Genomic DNA, 25,747 nt, shown 5'->3' with positions numbered 1-25,747 from the left:
GACATTTTAATATCATAAAATTTGACTACAGAGCTGTTACAATACTACACAGAAACTTCCCGTTAGACTTTAATAGTCATACTAAAGCTCTTCCATCTAACTCCAAGAAATCACTGATCTGTTCTTCATCATAATGATTTTGTCACTTTAGGACTGTTATATAATTGGGATCATATAGATATAACCCTTTGATATTGGCTCTTCTCATTCAACATAATGAAAACCATCAAAGGTGTTGTATGTATCAGTAAGTTGTTTCTTCTTGGGATACCTGGGTGGCTCAGTGGGTTAAAGCCTCTGCCTTCAGTTCGGGTCATGATCTCAGGGTCCTGGGATTGAGCCCCGCATCGGGCTCTCTGCTCAGCAGGGAGCCTGCTTCCCTCTCTCTCGGCCCGCCTCTCTGCCTACTTGTGATCTCTCTCTCTGTCAAATAAATAAATAAAATCTTTAAAATAAAAATAAGTTGTTCCTTCTTATTGATGAGTCATAGTTGATTTGTGTGGATGCTGATCCACTGACCAACTAACGGATATTTAGCTTCTTCCTAGTTTTGGTCAATTATAAATAAAGCTGCTATGAACATTTCTGTACATCATTTTTGTGAATATAAATTTCATTTCTCTAGAGTAAGACTCAGGAGTGCAACAGCTGGGTTATATGTTAAACATATTTCTTCTTTTAAAAAAAATATTTATTTACTGGCGAGAGAGAGAGAGAGAGCACACGAGAATACACAAAAGTGGAGGGGAGGAACAGAAGGAAAGGAAGAAACACACTCCCCACTGAGCAGGGGAGACTGCTGGCAAGAGACTCGATCCCAGGACCCTGGATAATGACATAAGCTGAGGGCAGATGCTTAACTGACTAAGCCATCCACACACCCCTGTTAAATACATTTCTGTAAGAAACTTGTAAACTGTTTTCCAAGGTAGCTGTATCATTTTACATTTCTACCAGTAGTGTATGAGAGATTTAGTTTCTGTACATCTCATCAACATTTGGTATCATGAGTGTTTTTTTATTTATCCATTCTAATAGGGATGACATGGTATCTCACTGTGGTTTTAATGGATGTATAAATTTTAGAAGAGAAATTCAATTTTTAGAAGTTTTAAAAACAACAAAAATTTTAAAAAACCAATACAATTAAAGCACAAGCTTTTTGGTCAAATATTATGCTTTGGTAACCCTGAAAGTGAGTCTAGGAATATGAATTTAAATGTTCACCCTGTTTTTCAAGTACTCTGCTTCTAGAAATCTGTTTTGAAGAAATACCATAGTCTTTAAACATTTAATTCCTATGTATCCTTTCCCAGGAAACTATTAGAAAGTATTCTCCATCAGAATGAAAGAGCATGACAAGCAGGAGAAAAATGAGATACAGGAAGCAGGTGATCCAACATAGAAGAAACTAAAGGAAGCCACAGAATTACACTGAAGGTAGGTTCCAAGACCAGAAATGTCTTATAGGACAATCAGTTCAGATTGTCAAAAAAAAAAAAAAAAGTAATAGTTTAAGGTCACCTGAAATATTGAATTTATTAACAAGATATTTATATCTAGTGGAGAATGTGTGGGTGTAATAGTGATACATAACATACAAAGAAATCCAGACTATAATTCTGAGGAAGACAAAATATTGAAAAAGAAAGGAACTGTGAAGGGTGCAAAAGATGAAAGATATCATCCTACTTGGAGGCTAACAAATTAGTCTGCCAGTTTCATGTATGCTGGCAGAAGACAAGAATTCTCCATCCCAAAGAACTTTACTCAGACAATACTTAAGCTTCACATTTGTATTGGTGGTCTTTGTTCCCCAATTCCCATGGGGGCAATGTGGAAGGGAACAGTTGGATACTGCACACACAGTGGGACTGCATTACAGCTGAAGAAATTCAAATTCAGGGAAGCCAAAGTTTTTATAATAAACTGCAAGCAAACTTACATAACCTCTGCTTCAGAGGGAGACTTTGTTTTTATTATATTGGACAGTAAACAAATCTGCCTCTGCTACAGAGGGAGACACTATCTCTATCTTCCAAGACTGTTTGCTAAGCAAATATCCTCCAGAACATATTTCAGAACTGCACCTCTGCTCACAAAACATGAAGAAACACAAAAAGCCCATGAGAGGGGCGCCTGGGTGGCTCAGGGGGTTAAAGCCTCTGCTTTTGGCTCAGATCCTGGTCTCAGGGTCCTGGGCCCCGCATTGGGCTCTCTGCTCAGCAGGGAGCCTGCTTCCCACTCTCTCTGCCTCCTTGTGATCTCTGTCTGTCAAATAAATAAATAAAATCTTAAAAAAAAAAAAAAAGCCCATGGGAGAACTGTCATTTAGACAGTTCTAAACTGTAATTTAGAGGATCACAACCAGCATTAGGTTTCAAAAAAAAAGTTAAACAGAATTTAAAAGGTCTGAATACAAATATGTCAATAGAGTATGTATTATTTCCTTACATTTTATTTTGCTTCAGTTTGACACTTGTATGTTTGCATATTATCTGGGTCAGGACATAAAATATAATTCTTGCTGAGATGTCTGAAGAATACTATATGGTCAGTTATGAATATTATAATAATGTAAATCCTAAGCACTAATCTACCAGAAAGTTAAACCTTCATCTGCACAGGAGGGAGTCAATTAATAATAACCAAAAATGAAAAATAACTATAAGCTTTCCACTTAGAAATAACAGTACAGTTACAGAATAAGTGGCTGAAAGAGTTGAAAGTGATTTTTTTTTCCTGTGGAGCAGAAATCAGGAAAGTAATGAAAGACTGCCTTATTTTTTATTAGAAGACTTATAGAATCATTTGGCATTTTTTTAAGGGTGGTGGGGAGGGGAGAAGGGCAGAGAGAGGAGAGAATCTTAAACAGGCTCCATGCCCGATACAGGGCTGAATCTCACGAGTCTGAGGTCATGACCTGAACTGAAATTAAGAGTCAGATGCTTAACTGACTGAGGCACCCAGGTACCCCTAGAATCATCTGGCTTTTAAAACTATCTGCTTTACTGAGGCACCTGGATGGCTCAGCTGGTTAAGTGTATGCCTTCGGCTCAGGTCATGATCCCAGGGTCCTGGGGTCGGGCTCCCTGCTCAGCAAGGAGCCTGCTTCTCCCTCTTCCTCTGCCCCTCCACCTGCCTATGGTCACTCTCCCTCTCTGTCAAATAAATAAAATCTTTAAAAAAAAAAAACAAAACTATTCACTTTACTGAAAATAAAAATTTGAAAAATAAACTGTTTGCTAGATATGATTAAATATGAAAATACACAAAATATTTAAAATATATGAAAATATTTTGCACAGTGATGTTTTGAAGAATGCAAAGCACAAGCAACCTAAATATTCAACATTAAGGGAAGAGTTAAAATTATCATGCATCTGTGCACTACAAATTATGTAGTACATTAAGGTGATATTTATAGAGTATACTGGAAAATGCCTATGAAGTGGTTAAGTAGGGGAAGCCAGATACTAAGCTGCATGTGTGATATTCATTCACTTAAGAGATATTTATTCAGTGGCTACTATGTGTACTTGTAGGAGATCCAATCAGAGGAGGTTTTCAGCCGCTATGCATGGGAACAGCCATACAAATTGTTGACAGTTGGCATCTTTTATGGTTGATCAGTATCTCTGATTTACTGTCAAATATTTTTTACATCATCAATAGATACAGAGGTGTACAATGTAAACAAAAATCCTTGATCATGGAGCAGTCATTTCTATTGAGAAAATGCCTAATAAATCTAATAAGTAAAATGTATACTTTCTTGGAAGATAAGTACTCTGGAGTAAAAGCAGGGAAGGGGACAGAGAAAACGCTTGTGAAGACCTCACTGAAAGGAGGCATTTGAATAGACTTGAAAGAGTTAAAAAGTAACTTGGGGTGGGGGGGCGAGCAATGCTTGGGAATGGGAACAGCAAGTACAAAGGCCTTCAGATGCAAGCATGCCTGGTATATCTGTGGGATAGGAAGACAGCAGTGTGACTAAAGTGCAGGGTGGTGCCAAGGAGGAAACTGAGGGCCAAATCAAGAGGTCTTGTAGGTTTATCCTGAGTGAAATGGCAGGCCACTCAAAGGTTCTTAGCAGGGGAGCAATGTAATCTAACTTATATTTTAATAGGGTGGTCCTGGAGGCTGTGTTCAGAATAGAGGAGGTAAGGATGGAAATAAGAAATCACTAGTAGGCTTTGCAATAATCCAGACAAGAGATGATGGAGGCCTGAAAGACAGGAGCGGCAGTCCTGGGAAGTGACTGATTCTTGATATGTACCAAAAGGAGAGACAAGAGAATTTGCTTACTGATGGAATACAGGGTGTGTGAGAAAGAGAGAAATCAAGGCTAACTCCAGGATCTTGGCCTAAGCCGCCAGTAAGGGGGAGATGCTCTTTTCAGATAGAGCCTGCAGAATGAGCAGGTTTTCAGGGTAAGATCATGAGTTTGGTTTTGGGCATATTAAACTATGGTGTTTCCATACATCCAAGCTGTGATAGGCAGCCTTTAACATCCATCTAACAATCCTCGCCTCCTGGTGTCCATGTCCTCGTGGAATTCCTCTCCTTGAGCATGATGTGGATTAATGACTCACTTTTTAAAAAATGACTTTTTATTTTGAAATAACTATAAACTCAAAGGAAGTTAAAGAAAAAAAAGACATATGCACAGATCCCATGCACCCTGTATCTGACCTTCTCTGATGGTTATTATCTTGCATAATAAGAGTATAATACTTAAACCAGGAAACTCACACTGCAGTACAGCCCATGCAGCTTATTTAGACTTCATCAGTCTCACATGCACCTGTGTGTGTGTGTGTGTGTGTGTGTGTAATTCTATGCAATTTTATCACATGCAGATGTAACCACCACCACAAGCAAAGACACAGAATTGTTCCAACACTACAGGATCCATTGTGCCACCCTCCCTTTGTAGCCACAATGCTTTGTCCTGGTATAGCTTTTTTTTTAAGATTTTATTTATTTATTTGACAGACAGAGATCACAAGTAGGCAAAGAGAGAGGAGGAAGCAGGCTCTCTGCTGAACAGAGAGCCCGATTTGGGGCTCGATCCCAGGACTCTGGGATCATGACCTGAGCTGAAGGCAGAGGCTTTAACCTACTGAGCCACCCTGGCGCCCATGTCCTGGTATAATTTTTAATGATATTTCTTTTATTCTAAAAGATGTCTTCAGTTAAAGATAAATTATATTGGTCATCCTACCTAAGACCATACTAGCTTAAAATGGACTGCTCTTTCCTTAATGCAGACACTATGTGGGCCTGAATTCATCATCCCATAGATATAGATATATATAGAGAGAGATATAAATGTATACATATATATAACACTACAAATTTATAAAATCACATTTTCTAATTTAAATGACTCTGAATGTTACTTAACCTCCTTGTTTTAAAGATGTAAATTAATTTGAAAAGATCATACAGTTGGTTCGTGGTACAGCAAAGACAAAAAAACAGGTGTCTGACATCTACACAAATGTTCTTTCTACTACCATACCATATGGAATGATGTGTCCTACTTTATAGATGGTCCATACATCTTCTCAATTATACAATATATTTGCTCTCATTATCTTACAAATGTAGAGACCAATGCTCAGACTTTTGCTATGGTATATAGCTAGTAAATGGGGAAATTCGGGATATTAAATTCAGGATCTATGACTGCAGTTTCCACTAGAAAATAATCTAAAGTCGTATCTCACATACAGTTGAAAGCTAGTATCATCTGGGCATATCAAAGATAGCCCATTAGCATGGCCAATATCATCACATGACTAATAACTCATCTCAGTATTTGATTTCATTGTAAGAAATTATATTATTATTTACTATCAGATGCAATTAATAGTGCTTGCTATTTACTCAGTCTCTTAAAAGAGCTTATCCTGCAGTGAACTCTAAATAGCAAAGAAAAAAAAAAGGCATAAACAAAAATCTCTCCTATCGATATTTTTAAGCCAATAGTGAAAGACTAGAATTCCTGACACTGGATTATTCAATTCATGAATGAAGAAACCTTAGCACAAGACAGAAACCTTTCTAGAGAGTTTTAATTGGGCCCAGTTAGTGACTATGAGGGTACTATTCCAGAATAATTTCATATTCTCTATGTCTTGAACTTAGTAAATACTTAATAAATATGTTGACTTCAACTATGATACATTAAAACTAATTTCCAATTTCAAAAACTTATTATGCAATGAGTTCAACAATGTGCTAAATTCCAAGAGAAAAGCAACCTGAAAAGGCTGTAATCCCTATGATCAAGAAGTTTTTGATTTATCTATCTATCTATTTATTTATTTTTTTGAGAGACAGAGTGAGAGTGAGAGTGAGAGAGAGAGCATGAGCGGGGAGGGAGGGAGAGGGAGAAGCAGATTCACCTGCTGAGCAAGGAGCTTGATCCCAGACCCTGGAATCCTGACCTGAGCTGAAAGGCAGACACTTAACAGATTGAGCCACCCAGGCACCCTGAAGTTTTTGATTTAGAGATGGCACATAAGCAGTCAACTGATACTAGAGACAGAAATAAATAAAAGTCATAAAAGAAGTAAAGACTAGAGGAAATTAAAGAACCTGACACATTTAGGAAGTAGTGGGAGGATGGTTAGGGTTTATTAAGACTATAAAGAGAGAAATAGTTAAAAAAACAAAAAGTAAAGTAAAAAAGAAAAAAAAACAAAGAAAATAGAAGTAACAAAACAGGCTAAAATTATAGGGTGGAGTCTTAAATTCTTAAGTCTTTTATTAGGAGGTTTGGATTATACTCTGCACATAACAGAAAGCAACTGAAGTTTTTTTTATTTATCTGACCATTATTTCACTCTTGCTCTTGACAATTAATTTCTCTCTCCATATTTAAGGAATTATTCCTATTGTTGCTTTCAGGGTATTTAAGAAATTATTCCATTATTACTATTAAGAAGTCAGTGAGTCTAAATGCCATTCCTTTGTTAAATATGTCTTTTCTAATGATTGTTCTTAAGAGCTTTAACTTCAATGTTCTGCAGTTTCTCCTAATTTGTCATAGTTGGAATTCATCTGGTATCCCTAGATCTAAGGCTTTTGTCATTTGACAATTCTGAAAGATGCTCAGTCATGATTGCTCTGTATATTGTCTTTTCCCTGTTCCCGATATCATCTACTCTAGAATTCTAAACGATTTATTTTAGATCTTTTCACTCTATCATTTGTGTCCTTTAACATCTATTTTATAAGTCTCATTTCTTCATCTTTCTGGCTTCCATTTCCATAGTTGGTTCAGATCCATCTTTCAGTTCACTAATAGTTTCTTACATTGAATGTAATCTGCTGTTAAACCTATCTGCTGTTTAATTTTAATTATTTTATTAATTTCTGCAAATTCAATCTCATTAATTTTCCCAAATTCACTTGATCATTTTTGGTCATTTTCCTTGCTGCTATTTTCAAGGATCTATTTTTGAAGATATTACTTAAGTACTTGTGTTATATTCTGTGACAAATAATTAAAAAACCTGAACTATTTGTGGTTGAGGTATTTGATTCTGCTGCCTATGTTTTCATTAACTTTCACTAGAAGTCCTTTTTCCTTCTATGTGTTTTTTGATAGCTCTGGGTCTTTGAAATTTTATCTATAAGAAATATTAGAGGGTAAATGGAAGGTAATTTGCTTTGGTTTGTTTTCTGTGGGCCCCTCCAGGGTAGGACTACTTTAATTAAATCCTCAGCTTTTAGAACTACACAAATATCAAGAATTCAGGTAACCTGTGTGGTTCTAAACCTGCCTGCCTGAAAGCTGGCCAAGGAAGACAGATGAATTCTCAGGGATTTCACTCCCTTCACAGTCAAGAAAGTCAAAGTCCTTTGTTACCTTATTTTGTAGGAATGGCTTGACTCTTGATCACCTGAACACTAATGGTGTGGCCATTAAGATACCAGCTTCAAGAAAGGCTATCTTATTACACTCTCTGGCTTAAACAGGCTCCAGGCTCTATCTCTCTTTGTCTTGCCCTTGAAACCATTAAAATGGAAAATTCACCAAGGTTTGACAAATGCTCTCAGGGTGGAAAAAAAACTTCAGGTAATCACTTACTTCTCATGTTCCCCTCCCCCCACCCCACTCCCATTTCTACTTTGTTTTAGGCCTTTGTAAATTCCTTATCTTCCTGCCTTCTCTATAATGTTGTTGTAAAATATACTTAAATTGTAAATTTTATCCATCCCTTTTCATTTTTTTTATCAGAAGGATCATTCAGGATATCTCTATTTTCTCATACTGTTGAAAATGCAAGACAGTGAAAGTTTTTGAGTAGCGAAGTATCACTTGTGTTTTAGAATGATAGCAAATGAAAGTGACAACTGGTTAAAGAGGTAAGAAACGAAGGACAGAGAGTCTAGGAAGGAACAGATATACTCCAGAAACATTATGTGTTTGGTTCTAGACCTCTGCAATAAAGCGAATATTGCAATAGAGCAACTCAAGTGAATTTTTTTTATCTCCCAGTGCATATAAAAGTTATGTTTAACTATACTATAGTCTATTAAGTGTGCAATTGCATTACGTCTAAAAAGACAAAATGTACATACATACCTTAATTAAAAAATACTTTATTGTTAAAAAATGATAACCATTATCTGAGCTTTCAGTGAGTTGTAATCACTGATCACAGATGACCATAACAAATATAACACTAATGAAAAAGTGAAATATTGCACAACAGTTAGCAAAATGTGACTCAGAGACACAAAGTGAGCAAATGCTGTTGAAAAAATGGCTCTGATAGACTTGCTTGGCATAGGGTTGCCACAAACCTTCAATTTGCAGAAAATGTATATGTTAAATGCAATAAAGTAAAGCACAATAAAATGAGCTATGTCTGTACTATTATCGTCTAGATCATGAACCCGACATAGGGTAAAGGTAAGATAATAAAAATAGGAGGGAAAATAGAAGAGGAGTCATTGTTACAGTATTGAAAATACTGGAAGTTTCACTGATTTATGGTGGCTGACAGCTTAAAAAGAAGAAAATTATGTCAACTGTATTGGTCTACATGTCTAAGGAGCATGGCAGTATCATTGATTAATAGATATTAACTGATCAATTTGGAAGTAAATAATGGAAAACTATTAAGAGCAATTTAAAATATAGGGTATGTCTATCACCAGAAAAAGAAATCAGGGCTTATGAAATGGCTGCTGCACTTCCAGGCAGCAAGGGAATGTTCAAGGTAATAAGAAGAAAAGGAATGGTGCCTGCTACACCCATCCTATGTGAGGAAAACAAAACTTTTCCAGAGACACTCTAACTTCTCTCTCCCCTGCTGCAGAATTCCTCTTATGCTACATTGGCAAAAAGAAAGGCTGAAAAAGTGTTTAACTTCTCCTGCTTCTTTAGTAAAGACAAGCAAAGGAGAATATGATTGGGAATAAATGTTAAGTTATACAGTCAAATAGTGTTAGTCTCAGGTCCTTACTTCTTTCTAGGGAGAAAAGGCTTAGGGAGTCAAATTAGGGATTTGTTTTCAAACTCATTGAGGTTAAGGAAACATTAAGATATCTAAGTGGAAGGGCAGAAGAGGTAGTCATTAGGATATAAATAATAGTTGATACTGTAGGAATGGATGAAATTAGAACAAACAAGTCTACAATAAAAGAAACTCCAAAAGCTGATAAGAAAGTGCAACAACAAAAACTCACTCATTACTGGAAGGAATGAAAAATGATACAGCTACTTTGGAAGATAGTTTGGTAATTTCTTACAAAACTAAATATATTCTTATCATACAATCCAGCAACTGCAGTCCTTGGTATTTATCTAAATGAGCTGAAAAACTATGTCCAAAAAATTCTGCAACTGGATGTTCACAGCAACTTTATTCATATCTGCCAAAATCTAGAAGCAACCAAGATATCCTTCAGTAGGAAAGCAGATAAATAAACTGTGTACACCCAGAAAATGGAATACCAAACTTTAAAACAGATGAGCTACAAAACCATCAAAAGGTATGGTAAAAGTTTAAATGAATACATACTGTATAATTCCAACTGCATGACATTCTGGAAAAGGCAAAACTATGGAAATGGTAAAAATATTAATGGCTGGCAGGTATTAGGAGGAGAGGAAATAAATAGGTAGAGCACAGAGGATTTTTAGAGTGAAATTGTTGTGTATGATACTATAACAGTAGATGTGTGTCACGTACATTTGTCAGAATGCATAAAAGAATGTACAGACTAAGAGTGACCCTTAATGTGAACTATGGACTGTGGGTTATACTGATACAGATTTGTGAACTGTAACAAATATACCACTCTGGGTTTGGGTGCTGGGGACTGAAGGCAGGAGGTCTGTGGGAACTCTGCACTCCGCTCAATTCTGCTCTGAATCTACAACTGCTCTAGTTTTGTTGTTGTTGTTGTTGTTTTAAAGAATAATAATGGCCTAATCACATAACTTGGGAATAGGTAGAAAAGGAGGCACCATCTAAAGCGCAGCAATCAAAGAAAAAAAATGATGAGGATATAGCAATAAAGAACTATAGGAAAGTTTTCAAAAGGGCAGGGCCAACAAAATGGAAGTGTGTTCTAGTTACATTGACAGGGATACTGAGTAGGAAAGATAAGAAGTTTCATAAGTTTAATCATCAGAGGTCACTTAAAATCTAAGAATGAATGGCTTTCAATGGAATTACAGTGGAGAAGCCCAACTGTAGGAAGTTAAAGATGTATGATAAAGAAGATAAATAAATAACACGAAAGATAAATAAACAACAAGAAAAAGGAAAAAAGGCAGTATAGTGAAATTTCTTATTAAATCTGATGTCTGTATATTTATGGTTAATGTAAATTTATTTAAAAACAGTAAATGTCCAAAACGGTGTTCTTCAAGAAACCAATTTTTTAACATAAATAGGTAAAATTTATTTATTTATTTGTTTGCTTGTGTTTAAGATTTTATTTATTTATTTGACAGACAGAGATCACAAGTAGGCAGAGAGGCAGGCAGAGAGAGAGGAGGAAGCAGGCTCCCCACTGAGCAGAGAGCCCGATGCGGGGCTCAATCCCAGGATCCTGAGATCATAACCCGAGCTGAAGGCAGAGACTTTTAACTCACTGAGCCACCCAGGTGCCACGGTAAAATTTATTTTAAATGAGACAATAAGCTCTTTTTTTTTTTTTTTTTTTTAAGTAACTCTCAAGGTATAGACTAGGATCAGCATAAATTTAGCCCTTCATCCCATATGTACCATTGTGTTTTACTTTGTAGGGAAAACTGCAAACATTATAAAAGTAGGAGAAAATGCCATGATAGCAAATTTAGCTAGTGTAATTCCATGCTACTTCAAAAATAATGTTTATATGATCACCAAAAATCCAAATTTATGCTCAACCATAAAAATAATTTAGAGTTTCCAGGTTACTAGATTAATTAAAGATTTATTATTTGAACAGCACTATAATATTAAAAAGTATTTCCTTGTATGATAATCAGGTATTTGTCATAATTAATTGGAAAGTTCTATATAATATATGATCATTAACTTGGATTTTTCCCAAACATATCTCTGGTACTATTTCCTTTATGAATTTTAGCATTATACAATTAAATAAAGCATTAATTTTTCAGCTCTTATCCTAGTCAAATTTACCTTTTACTGACATCAATAACAATATTATTCATAATAAAATACTAGAAATATTACTGACTGACTGAAAGCTCCTAGAGACAGTGACTCTTTTTAAAATTTCTTCCTAAAGTTTATTTAGATACTAACTAAATATCAAATGAGTTAACAAAAAAAGATACTTATAAGTGGACTGTAAAAGACAGGCATACTGCTGAGAAAGGAGACGAAAAGTTTCATTAGATAGCTTGGTAATAAATATATAATAAATTTGAGGTTTCTCATGAGAAAGTATAGTGTTAAATAACTAAAAAATGATTCAAAGCCAGTGTTATACAAGACAGACATTTTTAAAAGAGCCAAAATGAACACTGGAGCTTTAAAATGATTATTTGATGAGTTTTTAAAAATTCTTCCTCCCATCCTTACTCTACAAGTGGCTAGTGAATGGATGAAGTTATGAAAGATTAAAAGACAACAGGAAAATCTGACACTTTAGCAGAAAAAGGTGAGATACTAGAAAAGATTTGAAGACAGTATATTTGTCAGGAGTAAAAATTTAGCTTTGCTTATATATTGTCTTATATAGTCTATAGTTTATAGAGATTTTATAGTTTATAGAGATTTCTATTTTATAGGGATTTTGTTTTGTTTGGTTTTGAACTTCCTGGGTTTTTTGGTGTACATCTAACCTTCTAATTTTAATAATCTCGTAGAAATGTGCATTTCTTTCTCTCCATAAATAGCAGGTGCTGTTTAATTCAATTTAACACAAATACACAACAAAGAAAGCGAGAATAAGGAGTGTGGTATTATCATGTACTTAACAAACTAGAATTTTAATTCTAGGTCTGTTTTATATGGAAATAGCCATGTCACATACAGCACATGAAATCTGTCCCCTGATGCTGATAATAAATTGGCACTATTAATGGAAGCTGCTTTTAAAATAAAGTTACTTTCGATCTGCAAGTATACCTTTGAAAAAAATTATACTAGATTTTAATCATATCATGGTAAATTCCTTGCAGTAATTAAAAAGTGGTCAAGAACCTACATTTCTTTTCCTTCCAATTTATTGTTCTAGTCTATAAATCTGAGAGAAAAGAAGAGAAAGTGCATTGAACAATGATAACAAAGTTACTATACCTTCCTAACCATTCAGTGAGAACTTCAAAATGAAGCTAAACACATTTGTAGAAAAATCTGATTTCAACCAAACTTTACACTTTTTGGATAGATGAAAAATATTTTCCACTTCAAAATGTCACCATTATTCTCAATTTTGGTGGGTAATTCTGGTTTAGTGAGTTACACTGCTAATGCCAGAATATTCTCCTGTAATTTGTAGCAAAAACGGATTTAAGACAACAAAGTACAATACAATATTCTTGATAGCACATTATTCCTTACTGCACAATCACAACAGTGATGGATCTTTTCTGTTTCCTGTGGATACAGCTTTGTTTTTATTTTTAATCAGTTATTGAGAAAGTAAGCACCCTGAGGGCAGGAACCACTACGATGCCACCGGTGCTATGCTAGGAACTGGGACAAAGACAAAGAAGGAGAACAGAAAGTCATAAGTACTATAAGAAAAACTACGTAATTAGTAGAATCAAAGTGACGTTCTTTTTCGTGATTATTGGATCTCTGTTACAATGAAACAGAATCTCTTGTCATGAAACATACACTTCACTTGTTTCAAGTTCTACCAGACTATATTTTCTTGCTTTTCTTGTAATAAGTAACATTTTAAGAACGATTTCAATTCCCAAACATATTCACATGCCCTTCAGGGACTGTCAGTTCTGTGGGTTAAAAATATCACAAGATTGGTGTAATAAATATTGATGCGAAGAAAAGGCTCATGGTTTAATTTTTTTCCCTTTTAGTGTGGCCACTTTTTACTAACTACAAAAGAGTATGGGATATCATAAAATCAGCAACAGAATGAACACATACCCAAAGTATTAATATACCACCACTCAAAATTCAGAAAATATGTTGTTTTCATGTACACATACACGAAATAAAATAATACCATAACAGAAGGGTGCTGTATCTGTGTTTAAAGAAGGGGTTGTTGGCAAACACCACAGCTCACTTCTGCTGAAATGTACACAACTGATATATGCAGCACAGAAAGCTGGCACCAAGGGCTTACAACCTTAATTTGCCTGTAAGAAGGAATGGAGATTTACCTTCAGAGCACGTTCTTGATTGTTTTCAGCAGTCAGATGTCTCATGTTGTTTGCTGAAGTCTGGTTCTGCTCTTTCAGATGATGAAGCTCCTGCTCTAGCCGTTTGCACTGCCACAGGGGAAGAATCCCATTAAGTAAAGGAGTTATAGCATTTTTTTTTTCAAACAAGCCACATGAATTAATGTAAATAATACCACTGCATTCTCTAAAAGACAAGGTATCTTTTGCAACAAGAATAGTAAGTTAAAAGTAATGATGACTATGAACACACGTTTATGGTAGTCTGGCAATTCAACTGCAATTCCGTTTGTCTTTTATTAATCTAAATACTACCACAAAATTAGAAAAATTCTTATTTTTTCATAAAATTAAGGTCAACCTACATTGAAAAATGTTTCCTTCACTGATCAAATGGTTTTTATTGTATATTTTGGCTGAATAAACCATGCTTCTAAAAAGCAAATGGGTTCTACGTAAACCACATTATGGTATTCCATGATGAATTTTTATGAAGTTTTTAAAAATAACAATTATCATAATAGATACAGTAAGAGGTTTTTCAGATTTTTAGAAACATCCAAAGGAATAATTGTGTATGGAAAAAAGTAACGACTATAGAATGTTACAAGGTTTGGAAACAACTAAGGAAACAAGTGTTTTTAATTTCTATTTTGACTAAACCTTGTTTTTAAGTAAAACAAGTGATAACAAACATGAAATGACATTTTGACTTACTGGGAATACATGAAAATATAATTTTAAAAATTATAAATAAAAGCATAAATGGGCAACTACATTGAAAAAATAATTGAAATGCCATGCCATTTGAATACAAGATCTTCATATAAATATAACAAACATTTTACACAGTAATTGTACAGGATATAAAGTGATGTGTGATGTGTTGTAAGTCAGACCCACATGAAGATATTTGGCAGATTAGCTAGGAATATAGTACTAAACCCATCTTTCGGGAAAAAGTTAAAAATCACTCCTTAAGTCATCTATTTTTAAATTAGAATATTTAAGGACTGCCTGGTCAGCTCAGTTCAATGGAGCATGCAACTCTTGATTTTGGGATCATGAGTTTGAGCCCCATATTGGATGCAGAGATTATTAAAAAAAAAAAAAAAACCTAAAAAATTAGCATATTTAAGTAACAGCCAGTAAGTAAATACACATACTGATTCAAGACCTAGATAAAATTCTAGATGATTTGAAAAATGGCTAGCTGTCCTAATGAATTAAAAATCATTATTGTGATACATTCCAGATACAGTCATAATCTGAATTGGCATCTGACATTGATTTCTTTTGCCTCTGACCTGTATAATATTCTTTAGTCTATATCAGTATTTCTCCTGCTTGAGTAAGATACAAATCCATTTAATAGAAAAAGTTTACCAAACTGGTAATACTGACTTACACAATGATGTTTTAGAACTCTAACATGGATTATACATGCCTGCATATATAATTATAAAACCAAAATACATTTATAAATGAAGTAAAATAATCACAAAATGAAGACTTTAAAATATTAATTTAATTTAGCAGATAAAGTTTCATTGAAATTAAGTTCTGTAAATACAATACAGTATTAACTGATATGGTGGTAGACCATTTCAGGTTGGGTTGCCATGTCTATTCCAACATGTGCTGTGTGACAACTAAATTCAATTACCACATTTAAAAAATTTATTTGAGTGAAATCTTTGTCACATGACATCATCTGGCCCTTATTTGGAAGGGACACAAGATTTACACGTTAAACTCTATAGCTGTCCCTTTTTAGCCTGTAACAATTCAAATATTTGGTCACAAATGCAGCCAAAATACAAATGTGTTTTGTGAAGACACAAGTCATGAGGCATGAAAATGAATTAAGACATAGCAGTGAGCATCACAATCTGGTAGAAGTATTCTTTACTAGAATTATCCTCTACATTTTCATTAATTTTAATATGAAATTATTACATATTAAGTACTTAAATGGAATGACTAAACATGATCTATGATGTTACAAAGGTAGGGTAGATAATTTGGCTATGGGATAAAAGGATGTTTCTTGGAGCAGATGACATCTCAGTTGGGCTTATTTTGGGAACATAATTTTATAAGCTGAAAGCGGAGAAACAGGAAGAATACAGGAGTAAATGCAGAAACATCAAGAGTCTATTTGGAGAAAGTGAGAAATCATGTTTACAAGTCATCTGACCATCTATTTTTTATGTTCCTAAGTAAAAGGGAAATAACCCAAGGATAGAGACTTTTTTCCTACCTACATGATCCACAAAATACGAAACACTACAGCCAAACAGAGAAGTATGGCTTAAGAACAATAAAGCTATTTTTGAACCCGAGGACATTTACCCACATTGCATACTTGAGCTCAGTTTTCAAGGCCATGAAGTACAAGAGGGATAGAAAAATCAGGTCCAGGGACCACTCAGACTAGCAAGTGTCCTAAAGGGTTACACATTCAAGTGTTTAGTGATCCTACCTAATTCTATGAATGAAAAGCAAGACAAATGCTAGAGAAAATGTATGTCCTTAAATCAAGAAACATATAATTTGTTCTCTGGTTTTAGAGTTTCATTTTGAAGTAACATAATTAAAAGTAATACAATATTTTCCTTAGTCATATTCTGCCAAATATTAATACCCTTAAAAGTTCTAGTGAATAAATTGAGACCTAGGAGGTTTCTGACATTTTTTTATATTTTAAAATTTTTTAATTTTTATTTTTTAAAAGATTTATTTATTTTATTTTACAGAGAGGGAGAGGGAGAGAAAAAGCATGCATGAGTGGGGGGAGGGATGATAGGACAGGGAGATAAGCAGACTCCCCTCTCTGCTGAGCAGAGAGCCAGATGTGGCTTGATCCCAGGACCCTGAGATCATGACCTAAGCCAAAATCAAGAGTCAGAAGCTTAGTCAACTGAGCCACCTGGGTACCCCTTAAAAATTTTTTTTAACATTCAAATTGAACTTAGGTAAATGCTATCTGTATACTGTTACAGAGTCCTTGAGAACTAGAATTCTTATCATATGAGACAAAAGATAAAGATGAAAGATAAAATGGGTTAAATAAAACACCTTTTAGTTTAGAATTTGAACTGGAAGCATTAGTACAAGGATACAAAGAATTTTATCTTTAAAAAATGTGTGTTTATGTATTTCCTAGTTTTGCCCATTGAAAAGGTAGAAATAACAGGAAACCAGTAGCAATGAGCATTCCCAGCACCTATCATGTGGGTCCAAGTACCATTTCTTACTAAAGATATAGGACTCTGGATATATGGCTGACTCCAGCGCTGGGACAATAAATGTACAATATGATCCAAGAATACGTGTTCTTAGCAGAAGTTTTGTATTAAAAATCAGTACACGGGGGGGCGCCTGGGTGGCTCAGTGGGTTAAAGTCTCTGCCTTGGGCTCAGGTCATGATCCCAGGGTCCTGGAATCGAGCCCCGCATCCGGCTCTCTGCTCAGCTGGGAGCCTGCTTCCTCCTCTCTCTCTGCCTGCCTCTCTGCCTACTTGTGATCTCTGTCAAATAAATAAATAAAATCTTTTTAAAAAAATCAGTACAAAGGAACTATCAAAGAGAGACTCAGAAAGGACTCGGGAGACAACATAAAAAGTCCCCCACCAGCTAAAGAGAAGAGAATATGATCATATAAGGATAGTAACTGAAATACATTGTAACACACATAATATGTTTAATTAGAGTTCATAATGACAATAAAAAATTTAAAAAGCTAATTATATCACTGTTGGGGAATACTAGTAAGCCAAGAATTTATCTTCTATTTCTTATATAAACATTACCACTAGGTAATCAAACAATAGATAAGAATATCACTACACAAGTATTCAAGCTAATAAAAAAAAGGGAATGTTAGAATACTACAATTCTGAAATCATTCCTATACTGAGATCATTAATATAGCACTGAAACTGCTAGTAACATAGTTCTTTCACAAACCAACATGTATTCCCAGATAAAACACAAAACCTCCTGCAGTCTTGGTCATAAAAATTAATCTAAATCTGATCAAACTATATATCAAATTGCCATATGTATAGAATAGAAAGGAACATATTAAATGACACTAAAGAGATGCAATGAATAAACACAGTAACTCTACAAGAAAAATGACTCATTTTGTTTAAAAAATAATTCCAAGGGGGCGTCAGGGTGGCTCAGTCAGTTAAGCATATAGGTCTTGATCTCAGGATTGTGAGTTCAAGCACTGTGCTGGGCTCCACTCTGGGCGAGGAGCCCACTTTAAAAAATAAATGAATAAAATTTTAAAATTTAAGGGATAAAAAGAGATAGAAGGGGAATTTATAAACTAAAAATAGTATTAAGAATCAATTCAATCATCTGCAGTGTGTAGTTCCTATTAAATAAAAATTCAAAATAAAGAGGAAAGTTACAGTATTTATGAGATCACTGGAATTTGAAAACTAATTGGATATTTCACAATATTCTTTCTTTGTTAATATTTATGTGATAATGAAGTTATATTTTAAGCAACAGTTGATATCTTTCAGAAAGACACAATAAAATTTAGAGACAAAAAGGATATTATGTCTGGTAAAATTCCTTCAAAACAACATGAGAAGGAATAAATGAGTGGGGGATATAAATTAAAAAGCTGGACAGTTGTAGCAGAGTACAAATATGTCAAGGGCTCAGAGATCTATGGTTACTAAGTTCACTAATAAGAAGAAAAACATTACATTTTTCTCTACAAACAAAACTAGTTCTACAATGCAAGTGAACTAAACATACAAAACATAAAAATTGATAGCAAATTTTTATAAACTGAATTTGGCCCATATTTAATATAAGACCTGTTTTCAGCAGTAATTTCCTCTTACTTGCTATTGTAAATTTTGAAGAAGCAGACAATACATTGCTATGATTGTTTTACTTTATGTGTACTTTCTGGAAGATTACCATGCCTTAAGTTTTTAACAAAAAGTTCTCTAATATCGTGTAAGTTTTTAACAGCTGCCATTTCTCCTGTGCAATCTGCTTTCAGTCACAGATCATTTTGATTGCACACAATCAAATATCTTCCCCCCTGGATGCTATGCAATTCTTTCCTTTGCAGACAAAAAATAATACCAGACTCTTCCAGTCAAAACAGAAACTACACTTTGGTGTCAATGTGAATTATGTACTTTGAACTGCAGATGTTTAGAAGCACTTAGGATTATATAAATAAGTTTTTATTCTTCTTCATTTAGAAGAATCTTTAAAAATCACTTCATTTTAGCTTTAAAAACAATAACTAGAATGCATTTCTCACACTGCAATAACTTGGAATAAAGAGTTTTCAAATTCAAAGAGTAACTTGTTTCTTTAAAGCTCTGGAAAAATATCAGTAACTTGGTTTAAATGAATATTTATACAATACTCAGAGGTTTAAAAATACCAAAGATTAAAAAAGAAAAACAATAATTATGTGAATGAGTCTCTAAAACCACGTGTCCTGTAGATGATGTGTACATATATACACATACGCACACACATATAAAACATATAGAAAACATAGTTATTCAGCAAATATTCATTGAACACCCACTAGACAATATGCCAGCACCCACCAGGCAACATGCCAGGAAATGACATGTTCCTACAGATTTATAGATATAAAAATCTTAATTACATATACATATTTCAAAAACACCGTAAGAAAGTAAATAACTAGGGATTTAATAACAAATACAGTAATTCATACTCTCTTTTTTTTAAAGTAAGCTCCACACCCAGCATGGAGCTCAACACGGGGCTTGAATTCATTGCCTTCAGATGGAGACCTGAGCTAAAATCAAGGGTCAGACACTTAACCCACTGAGACACCCAGGTGCCCCCATACTCATTTTGAACTACTGAATTATTCAAAAAAAGATTAAAGAAACATTTTAAGTCACAAAGTAAAAAGATTAGTAAAATGACAATTATTTTCAAAGGTATCAACACATATGTAGGTATTTATTTTGTATGCTGTTATTAAAATATAATTTTTTAAAAAGGTTTTATTTATTTATTTGACAGAGACACAGTGAGAGAGGGAACACAAACAGGGAGTGAGAGAGGGAGAAGCAGGCTTCCAGCTGAGCAGGAGGCCCAGTATGGGGCTCAATTCCAGGACCCTGGGATCATGACCTGAGCCGAAGGCAGATGCCCAATGACTGAGCCACCCAGGTGCCACTAAAATATAATTTTTGTAATATTATTTATTATATGAGTTGTATTCATAAAAAGCTATTCATTTGAAGAAATCATGGTTTGCATCTCTGTATCAGAATAAAGATTAATACACATAATATTAATGATAGTCACTCAACTCTTAGTGGAAATTAGTATGTGCCAGGCCCTGTCTTAAACACTTCGTATGTGTTAATCAGCAAATCTTCATGTGGACCCTATGAGTTAGATATTGTAATAATAGAATAGAAGGAAGTAGAAGCAGAAAATAATAATAACTTCTTCAAAGTCATACAACTAATAAGGATTCAATTTCATGCAGTGTAATTCAGTTACTAACAAAAATGTATAACATGCACACATATGTCCCATAGCAAAAGGACTACAGAAAAAGTTAAAGATGATGACATTTTAAAATTGAACGTTGAACAATTAGAGATACAGATAATTTTTAAAGTAGTACATAGATCTCACATAAGAAAATATTCAACATAGATCAGAATGGAATATGGACTAGCCAGTATGTAGAATTATTATCTTTTAACACAATTCATTCATACCCAATGAGTGCATGTGTTCTCAGGTTGCATCTCAGAGCTAATGAATATTTCAGAGAGCTATTTCTAGAATACATCTCTGATTGATCACACTAACTCCTACCTAACATCTTGGTATCCTTTATTGGGTCTCCCATTGCTTCCAGAATTAAAACAAGTTTTGGAAAATAACAGCAGAATTTCATGGCCCAGACTCATTCATATTTTCTCATTCCTCACCAACTACACACTTTGCTCTAATTTGGACATGCTAAATTCTCCATCTAATTGGCACTGTCCCTCATATCCACTTATGATCCTGGGGCAAACCTAACACCTCGTGTATTGATGCAATTAAATTTATTTAATTTATTGACAAATTTATTAAATAAATTAAATTTATTTATTAAATAAATAATGTGAATTTCATTTAAAGAATTCTTATTTTTGCATATTAATTTTCTTTCAAAATTAAAGGCATATGTGCTAAACAATATTTAGGCAATCATATACCTATAAGCATAAATGCAGCATAAAAATATCTGAAAAAATCTGAAAAAAAGTATATAGAACTAAAAATAACTAATTTCTAAAATACAGAGATAAGAAAAGTAGCATTATTTGTGTTTCCTAAGATGAAAAATTATAAATTTAAGCAATGACTATTTAAAGATATGCCTTTCAACTACCTCCCAATTAAGAAGCATAAAGTCAACATTTTTAAAAGTTTGGGATACAGCAGGAGTATGGTAATGCAAGTAGGGTCATAATAAGGAAAGAATAGTAGTAAGACACCAAGATGCTAGATAGGAAAACAGGGCCCAAAAACCAGAGGAAAGAAGACAGGGTTTTATTTTAGATGAAATTTATATAGAGCAAAATGCACAGATTTCAAGGGAATACTTCATTTATTTTTAGACAAATTTATAAATCTAGACAAATTTCAGCTAATCTACATTGAGAGCCATAAACTATCATTGTTTTGTTTTGAAATACCATGAATCATTTCACCTATTCTTTAACTTCATAAAAAACAATGGAACTTTTAAGTCTGTAACCTTTTGTTTGACTTATTTCAATCAACTATATATTGTTAATTCATATACGTTTGTATGCCTAAATAGTTCATTCTTTTCTTGCAAAACAGTATTCCATTTATGAATATACTATAATCTATTTTCCTGTTAATGAAATGGTACTTGAGTTGTTTTCAGTATTTGGATATTTTGAATGAGCTCCTATAAACATACCTCTAAAAGTCTTACAATGTACATTTGTTTTCATTTTCCTTGGGTAAACATCTAGAAATGGAATTGCTATGTTACAGAGTGGATATTGTTCCACTGTATAAGAAACTGCCGAGCAGTTTTCAAAACAGGTTGTACCATCTTATACTCAGATTAGCAATGGATTAGAATTTGGTTGCTGACATCCTCACCAATATTTGTTGTCAATTTTTAAAATTTCAGATGCCATAGTACATGAGATAGAGTATCACATTTAAATTTGTGTTTTCCTATTCACAAATTATAATATTTTCATGTGTTTATTGGATATTTGTGAAGTTTCTCTTCTGGTCTTCTGCCCATTTTTTGGGGGGGGTTGTTTATCTTCTTATTATCTATTTGTGGGAATTATCTAAAATTTAATATAAGTTCTTTGTCAGATATATGAATTATAAATATTTTCTCCCAGGTATGGCTTACCTTTTCATTTTCTTAAAAGTTGGCCTTTGAGGAGTATTAATTTTTAATTTTATTAAAGGCAGAATTATCAAATTTTTCCATTATGTTTAGAGCTATTTCTGTCTTTTTAAAAATGTCTGGCTATCCAAATGTAATAAAGACATTTTAATCAAGTTTCTAACTCTCTCTCTCAAGTTTTAGCTTTCTTGTTTAGCTCTACAATCTACCTTGACTTTATTTTTGATTACAGCATGAAGAGTCCTTTTTGTTCCATACTGATACCCACCTATTGCACCACTATTTGCAGACTTGCCTCTCCTCAATGGACTGACCCGATGTCCTGGTCTAAAATCAATCAAGTGCCACAAGCAAAAGAATGAAGTTAGACAACTTCTTAAGACATACAGAAAAATTAACTTAACATTGATCACAGAACTAAATGTAAAAGCCAAAACTATAAAAATCTTGGGAGAAAATACCTTGGGAGTAAAAATTTATCTTAAGATAAAAAACTTAGGAAAAAAAAAAAAAAAAACAAACAGGAGTAAATCTTAGTTGACACTGGGTTAACCATAACCTTCTAAGCCATCAAGTGACATTAAGTAAAAAAATAATTAAATAAATTAATTAAATAAAATTTAATATTTAAAAAAATATAAAATGGACTTCATCACAATAAAAAACTTTTTGTCCCATATATCATAAAGCGAAAAATTTTACAAATGATGTATGTGATAAAAGCTTACAACTAAGCAAATAACTAAATAATGGGCAAGGGATCAAATACAAACATTTCTCTAAAGAACATATACAAATGGCTAATAAATACAAGACAAGACAAGACATCATTAGCTATTAGGGAAATGCAAATAAAAACCACAATGAGAGTGACTTCTGCAAGACGGCAGACTAAGAAGCTCCAGGCCCGAATTCTCCAATGGAATAAAAAACTAAACAACGTATGATCCAAAGCCTTGTGGGAGTTCCAGAAACCAGTTAAGGATCAGCAGTTAAAGACCAACCAAGAAAAAGACACTCTCAAACTGCAGAAGACTTTGTGGCATTTTTTACTTGCCTCTCCTGGACTGTTTCTCTGGCACATCACGGTAATGTCAGTTGGGAAGAGACTGCCCAATTCCTAGCTCCTTTGTTGGATGAGACAAAAAAGAGGGACTTTTCCTCAACATTCTGGCTTATCTACAGGCTGTCCAGGGAATTTTCTCCCTTGTCTGATGTGGAGTGCTGACGGGAACAAAGGTATAGTTTGGCTATTAAGTTGAAGGTTGCTGAAAACAGTAGTAGACACCGTGGCTAATGAAAACTACAGGAGAACTGCAGAGCCTTAGACATACGGAATCAAGAAATTATTAGCAGAAGACAGCTATAGATATCCAAGGCCCTACAAAGCAGCAAGCGTGAGACTCTAAAGGAAATTAAGGATTTTTAAGGCAACCAAGTCCAGGGAAGAAGTGGTTTAAAAAAAAAAAAAAAGCATACATAGGCCCAGGGAAGATGCCTCTCCAGAAAAGGCCCAAGAAAACTTGAGACATAACCCCATGTGATTAGCATAGAGCCAGTCCACAAAGACTGGGAGATATGGATATTTATTCAAATGATCAATTTTCAATGACAAAAAAATCAGAAGGCATTCAAAGAAACAAGGAATCATGGCCTACTTGAAGGAACAAAATAAACCCTTAGAAACCAACCCTAAAGAAACCTGAGCCTTAAACTTACTGGAGAAAGACTTTAAACAACTGTGTTAAGTATGCTCAATGACATAGAGGAGAACATGAAAAGAAAATTAAACAATATCAGGACAGCAAATATGAACAAAATGAGGATACCAACAAATTAAAACAATTACTAAAAACAACAAAAACAAAACAAAACAGACATTTTGGAGCTGAAAAACACATTATCGGAATAGAAAAATTCACTAAGTATTCAACTGCATATTCAAACAGACAAAATAAAGAACCAGTGAACCTAAACAAAGTTAATTTGAAATTATTGTCTGAGGAGCAAAAAGGAAAAATAATGAAGCCTAAGGGATTTATGGTCCTATCAAGTGGACTAGTATAACATTATAGGATTCAAAGAAGTGGAAGAAGGAGAGAAAAGGGTCAGAGGGTTCATTTGAAAAAATAATGGCTTTAATTTGAATCTCCCTGATGGCTAGTGATCATGAACATTTTTTCATGTGTCTGGTAGCCATCAGAGGGATTCAAATTAAAAGCACATTGAGATACCACCTTACACCAGTTAGAATGGCCAAAATTAGCAAGACAGGAAACAACGTGTGTTGGAGAGGATGTGGAGAACGGGGAACCCTCTTACACTGTTGGTGGGAATGCAAGTTGGTGCAGCCACTTTGGAGAACAGTGTGGAGATTCCTCAGGAAATTAAAAATAGAGCTTCCCTATGACCCTGCAATTGCACTACTGGGTATTTACCCCAAAGATACAGATGCAGTGAAAAGAAGGGCCATCTGTAACCCAATGTTTATAGCAGCAATGGCCACGGTCGCCAAACTGTGGAAAGAACCAAGATGCCCTTCAACGGACGAATGGATAAGGAAGATGTGGTCCATATACACTATGGAGTATTATGCCTCCATCAGAAAGGATGAATACCCAACTTTTGTAGCAACATGGGCAGGACTGGAAGAGATTATGCTGAGTGAAATAAGTCAAGCAGAGAGAGTCAATTATCATATGGTTTCACTTATTTGTGGAGCATAACAAATAACATGGAGGAAAAGGGGAGATGGAGAGGAGAAGGGAGTTGAGGGAAACTGGAAGGGGAGGTGATCCATGAGAGACTATGGACTCTGAAAAACAACCTGAGGGTTTTGAAAGTGCGGGGGGGTGGGAGGTTGGAGGAACTAGGTGGTGGGTATGAGGGAGGGCATGGATTGCATGGAGCACTGGGTGTGGTGCAAAAACAATGAATACTGTTACGCTGAAAATAAAAAACAATAAAAAAAATTCTAATAAAAAAAAAAAGAAAAAATGATGGCTGAAAACCTCCCAAATTTGAGAAAATACAGGATGTAAAAATTACAGGAAATTCAACAAACTCCAAACAGGGTAACTCTAGAGAGACCCATACTAAGATACATTATAATCAAGCCACTGAAATTCAAAAACAAATTATATCTTGGAAGCATAAAAAAAAAGAACTCTTTGTGTACAAGAGATGTTTAATAAGATTACCAGTAATTAACCTTGCAGGCCAGACAGAAAGCAGTGGGATAATATATTTAAACTGGTGAATGGGGGGGGGGGAAAGCCCAATACCCTGTCAAATAAGAATTCAGTATCTGGCAAAAATGCCTGTCAAAAATAAGGACAATAGGGGTGCCTGGGTGGCTCAGTGGGTTAAGCCTCTGCCTTCATCTTGGGTCATGATCTCAGGGTCCTGGGATCTAGTCCTGCATCAGGCTCTCTG

At 34.4% G+C, this 25,747-nt stretch overlaps 1 protein-coding gene across 1 annotated transcript in view; it reads right to left on the bottom strand.

Moving 5' to 3' along the window:
* Positions 1-25,747, bottom strand: part of MIPOL1 (mirror-image polydactyly 1) — a 273,459-nt gene that overhangs the window by 162,575 nt on the left and 85,137 nt on the right. Inside the window, exon 9 of the mRNA XM_080809163.1 lies at positions 13,847-13,954. Coding sequence (XP_080665289.1) covers positions 13,847-13,954 — 108 coding nt within the window. The remainder of the gene's footprint in view (positions 1-13,846; positions 13,955-25,747) is intronic.

The sequence above is a fragment of the Martes martes genome, assembly GCF_963455335.1.
Source record: "Martes martes genome assembly, chromosome: 7".
NCBI classification, from domain to species: Eukaryota; Metazoa; Chordata; class Mammalia; order Carnivora; family Mustelidae; genus Martes; species Martes martes.
The sequence above is the reverse complement of the archived record's forward strand: the minus strand, read 5'-3'. Positions and strand labels throughout refer to the sequence as shown.